This window comes from Astyanax mexicanus, chromosome 13 (assembly GCF_023375975.1).
Source record: "Astyanax mexicanus isolate ESR-SI-001 chromosome 13, AstMex3_surface, whole genome shotgun sequence".
In the NCBI taxonomy this organism is placed as follows: Eukaryota; Metazoa; Chordata; class Actinopteri; order Characiformes; family Acestrorhamphidae; genus Astyanax; species Astyanax mexicanus.
This window is the reverse complement of record NC_064420.1, coordinates 27763161-27782629: the sequence shown is the minus strand read 5'-3', so window position 1 is coordinate 27782629 and position 19469 is coordinate 27763161. Positions and strand designations below refer to the sequence as shown.

Here is a 19469-nt window from a genome sequence, read left to right as displayed (position 1 = left end):
CATATCCCAGACTTTCTGCCTGCCAGCATAGGAGGAGGAAGCCATTACAACTATCACTATCCCACCATCACTACTACTACTACTACTGCTACTGCTGCTGATCCTTATTTCATTCGATCCACCAGATGTCAGTGGTTCTCAAAATTTATAGACCATGTACCACCCAAACTTACAAATGCCTACAAGTTATTTACAGGATCATGCAACACGAGAATGCTTATATATGGATGTATAAGGATGGTTGATTATCATTTCTATTCAGTGCAATATGTTACCACTAAGATATTGCAAAAAGATTAAGACAGACAGTGAACTATAGTGTCTGCATGGCAACCCTCTTGAACCCTAGGTTAATTGTTCAGTTAATAATTGCAATGCAGAAACAATTATTAATTACTGTTAAATGTTTGGTTGGGCATATATTGTTGAGTTCCACAGGGTTCTGCAGCAGATTTTCTGAGGTCATCGGGCATACCACTAGCGGTGCATGTCCCTCAGTTTATTCCTTATGTTTATATGCAGTAGCGTTCTAAACCAACAGCAAAATTCTCTACAACTGAACTAAATGTGAGGGTCTGTGTCTGGGCAAATGTATTGTGTTGATGTTACCACATAAGGATTCTGTGTTCAGCTGCTTCCCAGAAATTTGGATTACCCACTGGCCCAAACAATGTGCCAGATTCATCCATCAAATACAATTTATTCTCCCTTTTCTACTGCACATTTACTGAGAGCTGTTACTGTAAATCATAACCAAGCACTACAAGCACTACTACAGTTGTTGTCAGTCATTTTCCCCTGGACAATCGGTGTTATTGCTCTGTTCCAGCTCTCAACAAAGTGTTCCTTTTAAAGAGACTCAGTTATGTGAGAATGCTTTTTTGTACTTTTATATTTTATTGCACAAAAAAAAAACCCAATTCTACATATAACAGCTACATTATTTTCTAGGATCCAAGCACCACAGGCACAAGAGTCATTCAAGCAACAGATTTGAAGGGTAGGTATGGTTGTGTGTGTGTGTGTGTGTGTGTTCATGTGAGGCAAGCACTGACTCCAACTGGCCTATAGCAGGGTTCCACATTTTGGCCCATTGCTTATACTAACATGCCAGAAGTCACAAGATCGCAGCATGTAAACTGATCATAAACTGTCACCTGAGATGAAGGCTTGGAAATGCCCACACCTGTATAAGTTAGTGGTGTTTTCTTGTCAGTAAGGTAGAATTTTGTGAACACAGGCCAGCGTGCTCATAACAAGGTGATGTTTGCACAAGGGCTAATTGTGATGCCAGTATGTGGGACATTGTATTTCTGATGATGTGCACCACTGCCATGAAAAGCACCCCCACTCAATAAGGTTGACCCATCTCTTATGGGTCAGCTTAACTTAAAACAGCATCTTGGGTATTTTCATTTTTGGCAAAAATGAAAGCAAAGTTAAAGCCAAGAAGATGGTGTGCGCGCACTACCGAAAGTGGGGTCCTCTTTCTGGCGGGGGTGCTGAATTCAGCACAAAATGGGGAAGGAAATTTCTTTCATCCACAGTGTCACAGGAACTGGGGTATGTTATAGAAGGCATTACCACTTGTAGTAGACTGTACAGTGGATGGTAATGACAATGACTGGTGGTGTCTGGCTGGAGCAAACAGGTAAGCAACTCTGGCAGAAATCACATTCAATTTAGTAGGGCCCTCTTTTGCTACTGTGGGACATGTCAAAAGTCATGGGATACCATATCAGTCCCATGTCCTTAGACATTTAGTCGTGTGTGTAAATATCAAAAGCTGTATTTTGTTATTCCACAACAGATGCTTTAGAGTCTCCCTGTAGCAAACTGTGGTTCAATTCCCTTGTTGGACAAGCACACCGCTAAGAATGCATGGCAAAAAAAGGTAAATAATCAGCTTGTCTAGTTCAATTATTATATTAAATTGTCTTCCTGCAACTTTTGTATCAGCATCATTAGTAGCACCATGGTTGCTCAGATAACCAGGAAAAGCTGTTGTTGCCTGACATATATATATATTTGGCTTTGCATGGATGGAAGCAGAAGCAGACTGATGACATTAAGGATGCTCAGGAACATTAATGCTTCATTTTAAAAGAACATAAATTTTAAGTACTGCTGCTTTAAATATTGATTTGATGGATATTTTAACAACATAGCCAGCATCTGTCAAAAGCTTATTTTGTGATGAGGCTTAGTTTATAGAAATGGATTGTTCTGGGCTTACCTTTTTATGTGTCCCACCCATTTTTGGGTGCACTGACATGGTGGTGTGTTAGTGTGTGTCATGCTGTTACGAGTGGATCAGCTGAAGCAGTGCTGCTGGATTTTTTAAACACTGTGTTCATGCACTGTCCTTCACTCTATTAGATACTCCTACCTAGCTGGTTCACCTTGTAGTTGTAAAGACTGAGACAGAAGCTTCAAGTAGTCTAGCAGTGACACTGATGTGTTTAAAACCTCCAGTAGCACTGCTGTGTCTGAATCATGTATACCAGAACAACACACATTAAGACACCACCACCATGTCCTCAGTGTCACTGCAGTGCTGATAATGATCCACCACCCATATAATACCTACTCTAATGCGCCTGTGGGGTGCTGAGCATTGAAGAACAGTGTAAAAGGAGGATGAAGTTTGCAGAGAAAGAGAAGGACAACAGGCTGTAATTATAGAACTACAAAGTGTTGACAATGAGTCTAGAAACAAATAGATGGACATAATATTGTGACTAGACTTAGTTTATATATTTAACTTCTAGAATTTTTTTTCTTTAACAAAAGTTTTTTTTTATTTTCACTTGTATTCGTTTGTTCAAATGTAAAAAAAAAATTATGACCTCATTTCTGCATTTTTATCTGTCTGCAGTATATAAATAATTTAGTATTGATATAAAATATGAAAATAAATATTTAAATGAAAAAAATAAACAAATAAAAATAACTTCATTAATTATATATGTTTAAATAAACTCAAAAAACAAAAAGCCATTCCAAGTATGGTATACAGTGTGTTCTTAATGTTTTAGTTTGTTGAAACAATTGCTGTGAGAATGTATGAAACATAATTCAAAATAAAAGTCTTTTTTAATACCTGATCAGAAGGGCAAATAAACATCTCAGTTTCTTAAAAAATATCTTGTGGCAATTATTTAATGGATACTTGAGGCTTTAAAGGGCTAAAACATCTGCCTTCTGTTTCACTGTCATTTGTAAGCAAGTTAGCTAATTTGATTTAAACCCATGTTTTATCATATTTCACCTTACTAGCACTATTTTACTTCATAATACAAATGCAAACACATTAAATGTTGCACTAATTGCTCTTGGTCCCCTTTTCCCCCTTATAAAATCACAAAACTTGTTTTTTAACTTTTACAAAAATTGAATGTGGACAGTTTAATTTATTTAAATAACAATGCACCGGAAATATAAAAAATAATATAATTTAATTTAATAATTTAATTGTAAAATTCCATGTTTCAAATCACCATCAAGTATTTGTATTTAATGTGAATAAACTACAAATGTGGCGGATTTGTGCTTGGGTCCCAAGCATTGCCAGTTTCAGCTATTCTTTGCTTTTTTTAATTTAGCATTGGAACAAGGTCAGTGTAACATTTAGAAGTTTCATTTTCTGACTGTATCAAGCTAAATTCGAAAAATAGAAAATTGGGTATAAAACTTTTTTCCATTCAGTAGAGTAAAGAAGAAATGTGTTTTCATACTTTTTTTTTATTATCTAGTTTTTCAATTCAGCCTTTTGCAAACAGAATTTCAAGAAAAAGGTAGAGTTGATTTTTTTCTTGATTTTCAGATTTGTCCATTTTTGTGTCTTGTAACAGAAACCTGATGGTATAATCCAACTTGCAAAATGCATTCATTAGAATTCATTAGAGCAAAAAATAAATTAAAATAAATGGATGAAAACTTATTTCTTAAGCATTGCACTACATAAAAAAACTTCTAATTTTCTATTTTTACAAAAATATATAATATATATAAAATATATAAAGTAATAAGCGTTACACTGGCCGAACAATATTAAAATATTGTATTTTCTAATTAAATAAAAGTTTCATTAAAACGTTTCTTAGAAATGTAATTAATTAGTTAACTTTTTTTACATGCTAATATTTTGAAATGCGTCGGTACATAACTTGGGACGCCTCCATGCCTGCAGCTGCTGCTTCACTCTGACGGACAAATTCGAGTCAGTTTACTGAACCGACTCTTTCATGAAAATGAATCGAACCTCCAAATAAAAACACGAATATATGTAACGTTAGCTATATTTTAAAGACGTTGGCCTTTATAGTTACCGTGTGGTAAATTGGGTATCTAGCTAACGCTCTCTTTTTAAAATTATTATTATATGCTCTCACTTTATGGGCTCAAGCAACAGTACGTAATATTGGTAAGATTCGACATTAAAGCTGTAATCAGTGGGGGGCGAATCGGTTCAGCCTATTTACAGAAAAGTAACCAGTTGAACGGATTGCTCGTTAGTGAGTCGACTCTGTCTGTCTGACTCCTGCTCCTGCGCGGCTTTGTTGTTGTGGTTGTTGTTGAGCGGGTGACGCGGTGGACTGGCCGGCCGAGCGGCGCATGAGTCAGCGCCACAGTGAGCTCGCTCTCCTCGGATGTGGTCATTAAAAGTCGGGCTCACGGAGAAGTCCCCGGCGGCGGATAACTGAATTCCTGGTTACGCTAGATTAGTTAGCTAAGTGTGGAAAAAATATGGCGGTCCCCGCAACCCCGAACCTGCAGCTGAACGCGGGGAGACAAAGCGGCAGCCCTGTCAGTTCCTCCGAAAATAACATTCACATCGACGAGAAGGAGCTGGAGAACCTCACCAACCACGCCGAGGACGGAACCTCGCTCCCGCTGCACTCACCCTGGACCTTCTGGCTCGACAGGTGAGGACGGGTCGGTCGGTCGTGGCGGGCAGCGCTCTTTTACCTAACGCTGTGGGGGTGTTTGTTTTAGATAACTGATGTTTTCAGCGATTGCTAGCTCATTACAGATAACGTTAACTAGGTTAGCTACAGAGTTTGATTTTTTCTCCACTCGCTCCATAACTAACTTATCTAGCTAACTTAAATAGCTTGTGTTAGTAGTGTTCTTAATGTTCATTAGGTGAGCTAACGCTAATTAACTAGCTAACGTTACTTAACCTAACAAAGGTGAGCTATGAAGGCCCGGTTGTTTATAGTTAGGAGTCAGTATTGTTGTTTTTAGCTAAGCTAGGCTAGCTGACCTAAGTTAACTAACCTAACCTAAGTTATGTAGCCAGTATTCATTCTGTTTGTAATCTAACCCAAGTAACGCTAGCTAACAGAGGTGAGCTGTGGAGGCCCGGCTGTTTATAAGGAGTCAATGTTGTTGTTTTTAGCTAAGCTAGGCTAGCTAACCTAGCGTTAGCTTAACTAGCGTTAGTTGTTATCTGACCTAGTTATTTAGCTTAGTTAACTAGCTAACCAACTAGCTTAGCTAACTAGCTAACGCTATCTTAACTAACTTATCCAACTAGCAGAGCCATTCGAGGCTTTTCAGACTTCTATTGAATCTGTATCTACTGCTTTTATCATTTAACCTAGTTTAACCTAGTCTAACGTTAGGTTAGCTAACTAACTAGATTTAATAAAATCGCGACTCTGCAAAATGCGGAATACGGTGTTCTGGCCAATTGTGCTGCATTGTCAAACCGTGCTACCCTAGCATATATATAGGGTAAAAATACGAAAAAAACGCACCATATAAGAAAGTGCTCACTATGTAGCCTAGGTAGAATATTTGGATAGGGTTAATCCCTGTATCGGTAATGTTAAGGTCATATAGGTTATAAGACACCGTATTTTGTAAATTATACTTTTGTTTATTTTCTTTTTTTACGTCATGTACAATTTTATAATCTTGCGATAATAGGAAGCTCTAAATATCTGTTAATTAGCCAATTAACCCATTTACTCTCTACGTTTGCCTGATTCCTTTTTAGCGCGTATCCTAAAAAATAACTTTAGCTAACTACTGAGCCGCAGTAGAGTCCCCCAGGAATTTGGAACAAATTCCTCTGATTAATTTTTACTCTCTGCACCTGTATTTCCCCAAAGTTTGGCTCTTCTAAACCGGCTGTATTTAGCAACCTTGCGCACACAGCTCATTCTCTCCCTCAGCAGTTTCCATTCGCATTCAGAAACATTCATAGCTTAAAGTAGGTCGAGTCGCGTCACCTCAACAGCTCCACACCTATTCTCTAACCTGGCGGATTATTTTTTTTGCCCCAGGGCGAAACAGGAAACCAAGCTTGTTATCTAACTACCCACCAACATGTTCAAAACCTTTATTTTTAGATGGATAAAACAACTTTTAACCCAAAAGAACCCATGGTGAAATGCGTCTCCGACCCTTTAACACTCTATGGCAATAATTACAATTTTAAGGAGGATTTTTTTGAACGTTTTAGTCCCTGTATATATAGCAACCTTAAATGTACATTTTGATTGATAAATTGAATCAGGTGTTTTAGAGCAAGCATCCAAAACATAGTGGATGAGGTAGGAAAAATGTCCAGGACCACTGCTTCCTTCACGACAAGAATGTAAGAATATAGTAGGAATTTAAACATCTAAATATACTTCTCTACATATTCTTGCACATATACATATTTTTATTTACAACCCATATGTATATGTCATGTTATGTAACATTAGATATATATAATGAATGAATGGGTCTATATATGGGTCTAATATATATATATATATATATATATATATATATATATATATATATATATATATTATTATTATTTTATTTATTTTTTTTTCAGGTGAATAGTCACTTCAACAATGGAAGCAGTTAGAATTGCAGTTTTTATTTAAAAGTACAGTTTCTGAAAGTCAGATTTACAATTTATGTATCTGTAGTTACAGTATTTATTAGTCAAAACGTAATTGTATAAGTCTGTACTTGGAGTTTGTACTAGTAAATATTTTATCATAAGACAGAGTGAAATTCAATGCAAATCACTGGTCACATATGATCAGTCAGAATTTCTTCAGGGATAAATTGTCTTGGCACAATGCCTAGTCACAATGACATCATAGATCTGTAGATTATATACTTATTACTTATCAGCTAATATCTTAAATAGGAGTTTCTACTGGTAAAAAAAAGTACATTACAGGGATCTGTATTTATTTTGAGTGTTTAATAGTAACTTTTAAGTTAAGACTTGTATTGCTAATGTCATTTTAGGCTAAAACGTCTTGCCATAGTCCACCATCCACATCAACAATGGTAATAGAATGTCAAATCAAATTATTATCATATCACATTAACACTGATGTAAAGGTGAGTGAAAGGGAAAGTGACTAGTATGGTTCATTAGTTAAAGAAGAGCTTTGGTGTGAAATTTACTTTTGTAGTAGTAAATCATGTTAAAGAGCACTAACCTTTGTTGAATAGCCCACCTCCGTTCTCCCACAGCTTTCAGAGATTCAGTAATTTTATTCTGATTTTGCCCCTGCAGATAAATCGCTTTTTACTCTGTTATCCAAGTAGCAACTCCTCATTGGTAGAATCTGGAGAGCCCTGATGTTTAAAACAAGGCATGAAGAACTTTAAAAGTGCAGAAGAAGCTCTTTAAAAACACTTTTTGCAACCCATTGCATTACCTAATCTCCTAATTCTAAGGTAAAGTCATGATCAGTAGAGTGATGGCAGTGAATGGAAATGTTTAACATTTTATAATTACCCTTGTTTTTCAGAAAAAAATATAAACGAGCAGGTGTCCAATATAACGTATGCACAGTAACTCATACTATAGGCTTTTAAGCTCCCAATGTATACAAACACATGTTGATTATTCCATTATTTGATATGGATATCAATAAAATATAAATATAAGCTCATAAACTATACATAGTTTGAGAGATCTAATATATATATAATTTTTTATTTAGACATCCACCCAGTCCTGTTGAAACCAATTGAGTAATAATTCTGTACTCTTTCCCTTCTAATGTTTACTTTCCGTTGTTGTAGGTCAACTCTAGTCTATTTTAATCGTTCCTGTATTTAGTCAGGGTTGCAACATCATAGTCCTTAGCTTAATATTGCAGGAACTCTGCTCTGAACTGTACAGCTTTTACTGCCCTACATGACAAATCAGAGCTGTAATATGTCAACAATACACAGACAGTGACGCAGATTGAGTATTTAACTTCATGTTGCTTTAAATGGCAGGGGTTGAAGTCCTGTTTGTTTATTGGTTTGAACTGCTCATAGAGTGCTGAGCATAAGAGCTTTTATTTCTCGTTAATTCAAAGTGGTTTTGGGTGCTGTCAGTAGTGTTTGCATATATATATATATATATAATATAATACATAAATTAAAACAATTTTTGACAAGTTAAGCTGATTGTCTGGTTACATCAGTTAATGCAGAAGTGATGTCAAGAAAGCCTTTCATTAACTCATTACTCATTAACTAATTCTGAAAGGAGTAATTCCATGGCCTATTGTTTATGCTTAAACAATACTGCATTGTACATTCCACTGTGTAACGGGTATGCATTTCTGTTTTTGTTTTTCTGTGCATCTCCCAGGTCATTACCAGGGACAACAGCGGCAGAGTGTGAATCAAATCTGAAGAAGATCTACACAGTGCAGACGGTTCAGGTAACTGCTATGAATCCAAAATATTGCTTATAATATGCTTCATACTGCCTACTAGGGATGTACAAGTCAGAGTGGATCTGAATAGGGGCCCATCCAAGCATTTTTAATGGATCAGGTTTCAGCACTTCAGCCTGACCCAGTTCTGGTCCTTAGCTTTGTTGTAGCCGATTGCCCTCTGGTGTCCTCTTGGCGCTGTTAATAGATATTATTCTCAGCCGTTGCTTTGAGGAGCTTTTTAGAAGGTAACGAGACCGTTTAAGCTTGAGAGTGATATTTTGTTCAGTTCGCACACTAATTTATTTATTTTATTTTTTATTTTTTGCTCAAGATTTTCTCAGTTGGTTTGCCAGAAGGAAATTCACATGCAAAATGTTAAAACTCGCAGATTAATTTTGACATTGATGTGACTCCATATGTATTGTCCATAGTCCTGTTTTCTCTAAAGTACACACACTCCTGTTATCCTGTAGAACATGTTGTCACACTTGAAAATTCATCTTCCCCTCAGTGGTTGTAAGTTGGCCAGGCCCTAATGGGGAAAAACAGGCCCAAAACATGATGTTCCCTCCATCATACTTTATGCTTCGAATAATGTTTTCATGACATGATGTGCAGTGGCTTTTTTATATAATATGTAGTTCAGCAATAGTTCACTTGGTGTCATCTGTTCACAAAACATTTTGGCAGTAACGTTGTGGAGTGTCGATGTGCTCTTTCTCTATCTTCAGGCGTGCAGCAATGTTCTTTTAGTAAGCAGAGGCTTTCTTTATCTCATTGATGAGTCCATGCTGTGCTCTTGGGGTCATTTTGACTGGGTACCAACTTCTTGGCTGAGTAGCCACAGTCCCAATTTGTCCCACAGTCCCCCCCATTTTCAGATTCTTTGCCTAATTATAGACTGGCCTTACTGTTAAAGTCGCTTTGTAACCATTTCCAGCTTTATTTAAATAGAGAATTTTTAGTCATAGGTGATCTGAAAGCTCTTTTTGAAATGGTATGGCTCACTATATGCATATTCTTCTTGTATGGAGTCAAAAAGTTTGAGTCTTTTTATCAGTCAAATTAGCTCTAGTCTACCCATCCAAACTAGCAAGACTTATCGTTGTTCTCAATGTAGACTTGAGTGATCGTAAACATCACTATCCGACCCGTCAACAGGTGGTCTGGAAGTGAGGTGTGTTCAGGTAAATATATGGCAAGTTTATATCTTTTGCGGCGGGAAACACAGGTCCGCCACTGACTGATTAAAACCCTAACAGCAGTTAAGTCAGCTGCCCTACACTGTGCACTACAATAAACAGAATAAAGAAAAAAAATAACATTGCTGTTCCATAAATGAGCTGCTGGTGTACCTTCACAGCATGAACACGCAGGTCTGTATCCTCTGCTGAGATGCTCAAAAGCGACACTCTGTAGGATACCAACACACCAAAGTCAGAGCACACCTGCCTCTTAAAGAGAATGACAAGTGACACACTGATTGGTTTATTTAACATTATGCCGAAAACACACCCATGATTAAGAGAATTAGTATACGCATGTTGTGCATTTTGAATACTGCAGTCAGTGGTTGCTCTCCTTATTCATAAATTATCTCTGATATTATCAACTAATGAATTATTTAAGGTGGATCTAAATAGTTCCATCCGAGCTCAGAGCTTTGTTGTAAATGTGACGGACCAAAAACAAACCAAGCAGTACAAGTCTGGTATCAATGCAATTGATGCAAAAGAATGATACCAGCACATACCCGTTTTACCCTTCAACCACCCTGTTCTTAATACAAAGCTATTATCTCCTATAGTGCCCTTGAATAACGGAGTTTCTTTAAAATTACTTCATTTAAAATAACAAATTTTCTTCTCTCTTCCTTTTAACAGAGCTTCTGGAGTGTGTACAACAATATACCCACAGTGTCTTACCTCCCTTTGAGGTGTAGCTACCACTTAATGCGAGGAGAACGAAGACCACTATGGTAAAGTGAATTGAAATCTTCATTAATATACCAACTTGTATATCATTGTATAAAGGTTGTGGTGAGGGCAATCAGTTTCTGTTTTTTTTTTTTTTGCTTGTGGATATGAATTCAACTGAGGTTTGATGCACAATCATGCTGCTGTTTCATAAACCATGCCCTTGTTTAAATTTTAGGGAGGAGGAAAGTAATGCAAAGGGAGGTGTGTGGAAGATGAAAGTACCAAAGGAGAGCACGGTAAGAGGTGTTTTCTTGGATTTGTAGTATATATGGATGTATGTTGTCTTGATCAATGTTCATTATTTACACTGTTCTTAAAGCTGTCATATTATAGTATTTACGTTTTCATAATTTGTGTAGACTTTATTTATTCTCTGTTTGCCATTTGTTTAATCAGCCTGCTGTATGGAAAGAATTACTATTGGCCACTATTGGTGAACAGTTTGCTGACTATTGTGCATCAGGTGAGTTTCATATAAAATATACAATAAATCATTTCCTAATGCTTAACATATTACTGGTATTTGAGTAAAAAAAAACAGCATCTAATTATTTTTCGTGTTTAATTTCCTACAGAGGATGAAGTTGTGGGTGTGAGTGTCAGTGTGCGAGACCGAGAAGATGTCGTTCAGGTTTGGAATGGGAATGCGTCCTTCGCTAACGAGGCGAACATCTTAGGAAGAATCTATGAACTGCTTCCACAGATCTCTTTTAAAGCAGTATTTTATAAGCGTAAGTTCCTGTTCGCTGGAATTTGTCATGTCATTCCCTGTTATTTTGTTTTGTTGTTTGATAGTACACTCATCGTCTAAAAAAACAGTTGCACGCAGAAGGAGGTGTCTGATTGCAATTCTATTCAGAAGGAAGATGAATATCACCAGGAACAATAATAATTTATTGTAAATAAATATTTTTAAACTGAAATAGGCACACACACACATGTAGAAGTAGTGAGTGAGCATGTGTAATGTAACACAACAGAGTGTATATATACCATAATTGAGCGCACCTGAATGTAAGTCACACCCACTTTTTTTAAAGGTGCCCTTCACAGTTATGTTTACACTACTTAAAAATCCACCCGGGGTTTTGTTCCGACTGCCTGGGCGGATTTTTATTTTCTGGACCTGGAATACTCACCTCTGTATGAAACTCCCCCCCCCCCCCAATGAGTGTTTCCCTCCAAATAAAGTTGTGTTAATTTTGGCTGGGTAAAGAAAAGTATAAATAACATTTTCTGAATGACTCTATAATCAGACAGGTTAGCGATATTATCAAATTTTAATTTAAAGTCCTATCTTCAACACCTTGCAACACATACAAAATGTAAATCATTATGTTAAAAGCACTGCAAATTAAGTTCCCTAAACCTTTTTCCATTTAATCCTAAAAAAGATTTATTTCTGATTGACTGAAGGAATAAAGAAAAAAGTGACTATTAAGGCAGGGCACCAGTGCAATTTGACAAATGCTTACCATATAACCCTGGGTGGTACTGGACTGAAAAGGGAATGTGAAAGTTTCTTAAAGGAATGCTGCCCTTTCTCAGATGTCCAGAATTGGCTACAGCCTTTCAAAATGAGGGGAAAAACCTCAAACAGCTCAGACATGCAGGGACAAATGGACTGCTAAAACAGCTCTGAGGAGGGGAAAATACAATAATAAAAAAAACATACCAGATTTCCACATCCGTAAGTCATGGGGACATTGTGGAATCCAAAGATACACAATGTGCATCTTAAAATGGAGCAAGGTATGCATACATGCTATTTAACCTTTTTATTAAACCAAAACTTAAGTGAGAACAGGATTATGCAGTCATTGATTCATCAAGCTGACTAAGTGGTACATTGTTTTTTTAAACATTTGTTAATGTTTAAATAATGTGTAAATGTTTAAATTACTGTCTTATGTATGTAGTATATAGCTTTTTCACCTACGAATAAGTCGTTTTGATGCACTACTGACTTGACACACTGTAATTATGGTAAAACAAACCGTATAAACATTTAAAAAATTATGTTTTGCTAAAAAAAAAAAAAAAAAAAAAAAATTAATCTAATCAAGTCATAGTTTGTGTAATCCTGTAATACTACTCTGCCATGGTTTTGCATATGTTAGCTTGCCAACAAATGTATGTGTTCAGTGTGTCCTTTAGGCTATGTTCACATTACCAGGCTAAAGTGACTCAAATCAGATTTTTTGCTCAATGTGGCTCAGATCAGATTTTTTCATGGCTGTGTGAACGTGCCAAATCTGTTTTTTTTTTTTTTTTTTTTCTTTTTTCCAAATCAGATTTGAGTCACTTTCATATGTGATCCTAAATCGGATACTTGAATGTAAAGGATCAAATCTAAAATTCATACATATTTTTGCTTTTACGCATGTGCTAGGTGCTTCTCTCTCATCTAACCCACACATCTCTTGGAGCAGCTGTGCAGCTATAGCTGCAAAAAAAAACAGCAGAAGCAAACCACCAGACCTTTTTTTCACCTCCTCGACCTGAGCATGTACTTCAGACCAGTTGTTTACTGTTTCTCCACTCCAGCAAAAGATTCTCCACATATGAGCTGCTAACAAATGCATCGATTTCCCTTCATAAAGCTACAAGTCTCTCGTCTCTCTAATATAATGTTTTGAAAATGGCAAAGTTTATACATGTATCAATGTGCACATTATTATACATGTATCAATGAGGCGTTTCAGAGACAGATTTTTTCACATTACACACAGATACAGAGAATCGTCAAGATCTGAGCACAAAATACTTGCATAATGCTGCTTTAATTCATTCTCTGTGTATTTACTGGGGTGTCATCTTTGTAAAACATTTGCTAAATTTATTTTAACACTGAAATATGTTTGTATGTATGTGCACGTATGAATTGCTTACACCTTTCTCGTTTCTATTTCAGCGCACGAGGAGCACCACGCTTTTGAAGGTGGTCGGTCAAGGCATTAGCAGGCTTTGCACATTCGACAGCTATTATCTGTTCACCCTTTTGTTCTTGGACTGACCGTGAAAATGGACTTAAAACGAGAGGGAGATTATTTTGCCTGATGGGAAGTGTGTTGCCATTTTACCTTGCAGGAACTGAACTAGATTATTTTAATGCTCTATTTTAATTTTAGGTGTCGCGTTTGATCCATGTGTTCATGACTAATACATTTCTCACAAAGAGATTATTAGGCAATATCTATTTAGTTCACAGTTCACATGCAAGTAGCAAGTGTAATATACACACAGAGCAACGTTGCCATGTTTTTTTTGTTTTGTTTTGTTTTTCTTTCTTTCTTGTTTTGTTCAGATGCTACCCAGTGACATACTCGCTGCTTGTCAGAAACCTGACATTTCCTTTCCCACCAAGTTTCAATGTCCTTTAGTTTACTTATAGAGTAGTGTCTTAGCTCTTGTACTTTTATGCAGACATGTTGCACATTATTTTAGAAAAAAAAAATCTTTTTGATTTGGAACCCTAAAACATGAAAGTGTTTCCCAGCATTTTGTACAAACCAGTGTAACTCTCAGTATAAATTCTTGTTTTAGACTTTCGTTTAGAGTTTTGCTAAATAATGCAGTTGGAATATTTTCATAGCCTGAAAATACTAATCTGGGCTGAACTAAGCACAGAACAGTTGATCTTTTTGTAGTTATTTATACTTAACATCCGGATTTTTTTTTCAGCTGCCCACTGTCACGTTACATCAATGGGTTGCTTTTGGAGTATTGTTTGATGCTTTATCATGTTCATCATGAAATAATTGTTATTAATGAAATCTGTATTTTATGAGGGTATGGGCGCTAGAATAGATACAGTCAAATTATGATACTGATAAAATACCTGTGTAAACGGTTAAACGTTGGATAAATGTGTTAAGTGTTTTTCTGTACCAAAGAGACTTTCCCCTTCACACGTATGTAAACAGCCCTTCCCTGAGCCTCTTTGTTCCCCCGTCCTTGTCTCTGATTTGGTATGTTGAAACTGCACATAAGCAATGGCTGCACCCTTGCCCTGTCAAACAAGTAGTAAGTGCAAGCTGAATTTTATGGTCATTTTTTTGTATATCCAGCCAATTTTTAAGCTGCCGTTAGTTTTAAAGTGTTTCCCTTGGTGTTGATTCGTTCTTTTTAATGTTAATGTGTCAAATTGGGGAAAGGAAAAAAAAAATCAAACTATGTAACGTACATTTACTACTGGGGTCATTTTTGTGAAAAATGCACTAGAAGCACAAGTCTGTCTTTTGTAATGGGCAAGGATGCAGAAATGAGTCTGTACATGCAGCTGACCTTTTCGATAGCAGCTTTCCCTATGTATTATAAATCTTTTTATGAGACACAAGTACTGAAATGGATAGTTTTATTTTTCTGAGCTGAGGCTTTTTTCTTGTTGGTAATCCAGGGCTCCCAGTCAGGATGTGAGACCTCAAACTGATTGTCAATCTTCTGGAACGGTGCCTTGTGTTCTCCCAGGGTTTCACTCATAGAATATTCTGTTTTATCTCTATGTATTTAATCAGTTATAATGTAAATTGATTTTTTTTTGTTTTGCTTATAGGTTTTGAAATATTGAATAAACAAGAACTTTGGAGGATTGCAGAGTGTGTTTTTACTTCAAATACACATATTACTTAAACTCCACTACATATTTCAAAGTGAAATGTTCTACTCTTTTAAAGTGAATTACACACACACACACACACACACACACACACATACATAAAACAAATTACTTTTGGTACTTTTGCTGTCTGCATAAAAAATGTAATGTATCAAAACGTTTTTTTTACCTGTTGGACAGATCAAATTGTAAAAATTGTAAATAAGTTGCAAATAAATCTTCAAACAAAACTTTAATTTTGCTAAAATACTATGTACAGTCATTTGAAAATGATTTGCCTCAAGTGTTTAAAGTTTATGGACATTTAAATACATATTAGTGTCTTAATTAATTACAGTCTATAGAGTTTTTCTTCTAAAATGAACTTAAGTTCCTTAGGACTTATCATGTGTCATACCATATATTACTTCATATATTAACATATGTTTCTTTTGCTTTCAGTATTTAGCTAGTACATCTGAGGTAAATATTTTTTACTGGATTATTCTACTCTATTTCTACTTCAACTCAAACACGTGGTTTAGGTACTTCGTCCACAGCTGATTTTAAATTACACCACAGAGTGGCGCTAAAGACCATTTTAAAAAACACACTAAAAACCATCACCCCTTCTTTGTATTTCGCATTAGTTTGTTGGATGTTTTTCGAGATGTTAGTCATATACATGTATATTTACACCAGGTAGTGTCTTTAATATGCTGATTTTTTTTTTGTTATTGTAAAACCACAGACCTCACTAATAATTAGCACTTTTGTATCTTCTTGTTTTTGTATATTTAGAGAAATGACGGTTTAGATTAGTATATTTATGTAACCCAACTATACAGTAATGATCAAAGACTCACCTAAACGAATCCATGTATGTCCTGATACGTTCTGCGAATATCAAATATATAATGAAACTGTCAATTTAATCACATGTATCCAGAAACTGCGCTATTTATTATAAAACATACAAGAAAGCCCTGGCAAGATGATGATTGTAGATTTATAATGTGTAATATTGACCCTGAGGCTTTGATCATCAAAAAAATAATAAAACAATAATAATAAAAAAAATCCATTGTTAATTTGATTATTATTTTTATTAGACAATACATACAAACTATGATAAAAAGCTATTGAAACATTTTCTAATGAGAGTGTTAATCTAGATAATAAATTTGACATAATTGTCTAAATATGTACATATATTGTAAAAATATATAATACATTTCTAAATACATAAAAACTTTTTTTAACCCTCTATGGCATGAATACATTTTTGGGGAGAAAATAAATTACTTGATATTTGATTTTGTTCTTTTTTTTAACATGCTAATTGTTTGAATCACCCCTGTTTCATCACGATGGCCCAATTAAAAGTGATTTACATAATGTTGCCCAAATGCAACAAATGAAATAAAACGTGTTCAGTAAACTTACGACAAGAATATAAAAATATAAAGAGCCAAATATAATTCTTTACAGATTCTTGCACTCCTTTATGTATTGTATATAGATATGCCTTGTGTCATTATATTAAAAATAAGTAAATACATAAAGAATAAGGTATGTTATGGATTTTTTTTTTATAATTAGCCAAACAATACAGAACAATACACAATGATACAAACTCCTGTAAATGTTATCATAACCACAAATTATAAGCTAGGGGATGCTTACACAAACATACAACAAAAGAACAGAGGAGCAAAGTTATACAATTTGAATCTTAAAACAAGAATATTTTGGAAATCTGGTGTAAGATGATGCTAGCAGTTTTTCAGTTTTTTTTAAATCTACTTAATGAACAATAATATGATTTAAATTAATTTAAGAAAGCAGAGAAAAGCAGTTCCACATTCACTCTTACTGCAGTGAATGTGGTATTTTGCTAAAAGTAAATTTATATTTATGGCATCAGAAAAAGCTAAACTTAGGTTTCCCATATAAAATAAAATATCATCTACATCAAAAGAAAGAATGTTAAGTTTAAAATTAATCCAAATTAATCCAAAAAAGCTGTGAAGATTGACATTAAAAACAACAATCCCTAAAATATCTTATAGAATGATGTAATAACTAAAAGATGGTTTGTTGCCTGAGGGCAACATCGTGTAATTATAGGGTTAAAACTCTGTCACTATATCATATATCTTCATACACGGTTACGCCATTAAATATTACTAAATATATATAAAAAAATCTTAATTTAAAGTTTTAACCTGTTTTTTCGACCTAAAATTTTCTTCACGTTTTTTCTTCTCCCACCTCTCCTCTCCTCAGCAGGTGGATGTGACGTCACGATCTGAGCAAGTTTTTTTTATTATTATTATTTAGTTGTATTTTTGTATTTATGTTACGTCTCTCCTAATTCCATTTAGCTGTACTCTCTCTTAAATGGGTAAAATATTTTTTGAGTGTTGTGTTTAATGTGTTTAATGTAACATTAGCGTTAATCCACGCCGTTCTCAGAGCAGCGCCATATAGTCCCCGGGGCGGATGAATACATTTGTTTACATTGTGCTGCGGTTCTTGGACGTGAACGCGGTGTGGGCGCTCAGACCAGAGCAGCGCCAGCGGCGAGGCAGCTCCGCGAGCCGCTGTTGCTTCTGCGATAAAAAAAAATATAATAATAATAATTAGAGTTAAAAAGAGTGTTTTAGTTTTTCTTTAAATTTGTTTTCAGCTCCGCCTGCGCTGAATACGGTCCGCTCGGGTGAGTTGAGGAGGTTTTGCGGGGCTCTGTGAGCGCGCGGCTCTTCAGACTAACGGGGCTAGCGGAGGCTAGCTCACTGGCTAATGGTGAAATAGAGCAGTTTTGAGCTAAGCTAGGCGGCGGGCTAACTGCTAACTAACTGTTTTAGCTGTATAATCTGTATCCATGGAGCTCAGCCTGTGTGTTTAGAGTGAGTTGGGAGTCTGGTTTAGTTATGTAAAGACTGTACGGTGTTTTCTGTGGGGCTGGTGAGGGTGGAAGCTGTGAGGGAGAAGGAGCAGGTTCTCCTCCACACGCAGCTCGGTGAGGTGAGTTTCTGCTAAAGCCCATGTGCGCCTGCCTGCTGCTGCTGCCTTTAGAGAAGTTAGTTAGTTAGTCAGCGAAGAGAGAGAGAAGTTGGAGCCTGGAGTTCAGGATAACAGGCTGAGCTTCTGTTCTCACTCCTCCTGTGCTCCACAGCTCTTTAGATATCTGTACACTGTATAATATCTATTGTTGGTAGCTAAGTTTCTATAATACCAGACTCAGTTCATCAGTATTGTTAACCTAGCTAACCTGTTCTAATCCGTTTGTCTCGTTGAATTATTCAGCCTCAGTGTTTATATGGATATGAGAATTGTAGAAACTCTTATATAAGCTACTATATCAGCTATTGAATATTGACTAGTAGTATTATAAGCTCTACAGATCTATAAAGCCATTCTGACTAGACATATTGCCAGGGTGACATCCTTTATTCAGTTTTGACTGGTCATATGTTAACGTCGGTGGTCTAACTGCATAATTTTGGCCCGAGACAACTCTGATTTTGCTATTTATAGGTTTATGTTTGAGTAAAATTATTTATTTGCAGTTTTTTTATTTGTTTGAGTAAAATGATTTAATGAGTAAAAACCATTTATTTGCAAAAAATGGAAAAATGCTGCAATAACAAAAAATATGCAGAGCTTTCAGACCTCAAATAATGTAATGAGTGTAAAATCAGCTCTGAAAAAAATTAAGAGACCACTTCAGTTCCTGATTTTATTTATAGGTCTATGTTTGAGTAAAATGAACATTGTTTTTTTATTCTATAAACTCCGAACAACAATTCTTCCAAATTCCAAATAAATATATTGCCATTTAGATAATTTATTTGCAGAAAATGAGAAACAGTTGAAATAACAACAAAAAGATGCAGAGCTTTCAGACCTCAAATAATGCAGAAAACAAGTTAATATTCATAGAGTTTTAGGAGTTCAGGAATCAGTATTTGCTGGAATAACCCTGGTTTATAATCCCAGTTTTCATGTATCTTGGCATGTTCTCCTCCACCAGTCTTACACACTGCTTTTGGATAACTTTACGCTACTCCTGGTGCAAAAAAATAAGCAGTTCAGCTTGATTTGTTGTCATTTATTATCCATCTTCTTCTTGTTTATATTCCAGAGTTTTTTTAGTTTGGTACACTCAAAGAATCAGTTCTATCAGCTGCGTTACTC

General features: G+C 35.6%; 2 protein-coding genes across 5 annotated transcripts in view; both read left to right on the top strand.

Moving 5' to 3' along the window:
- The first annotated feature begins 4528 nt into the window (after positions 1-4528).
- Positions 4529-15260, top strand: eif4e3 (eukaryotic translation initiation factor 4E family member 3). Its single transcript, XM_007256349.3, has 7 exons — positions 4529-4928; positions 8621-8693; positions 10574-10668; positions 10845-10905; positions 11066-11132; positions 11245-11400; positions 13584-15260. The coding sequence occupies exons 1-7, from the start codon at positions 4750-4752 to the stop codon at positions 13628-13630; spliced, it is 678 nt and encodes a 225-aa protein (XP_007256411.1). The 5' UTR covers positions 4529-4749; the 3' UTR covers positions 13631-15260.
- A 2559-nt stretch (positions 15261-17819) lies between these two features.
- foxp1a (forkhead box P1a) overlaps positions 17820-19469 on the top strand; it is a 43786-nt gene continuing 42136 nt past the window's right edge. For 3 of the 4 annotated variants that reach the window (XM_007256346.4, XM_007256345.4, XM_007256343.4), the window contains exon 1: positions 17820-17988. The gene's annotated coding sequence lies outside the window, so the exon portion shown is untranslated. Of the gene's footprint in view, positions 17989-18170; positions 18297-19469 lie in introns of those variants that run through there. The other variant, XM_007256344.4, reaches the window with a different exon arrangement.

Coding starts and splice junctions, on each gene's coding strand:
- eif4e3 (XM_007256349.3), top strand. CDS start 4,750: ATGGCGGTCCCCGCAACCCCGAACCTGCAGCTGAACGCGGGGAGACAA. Junction 4,929..8,620: donor TGGACCTTCTGGCTCGACAG/GTGAGGACGGGT, acceptor TGCATCTCCCAG/GTCATTACCAGGGACAACAG. Junction 8,694..10,573: donor ACACAGTGCAGACGGTTCAG/GTAACTGCTATG, acceptor TCCTTTTAACAG/AGCTTCTGGAGTGTGTACAA.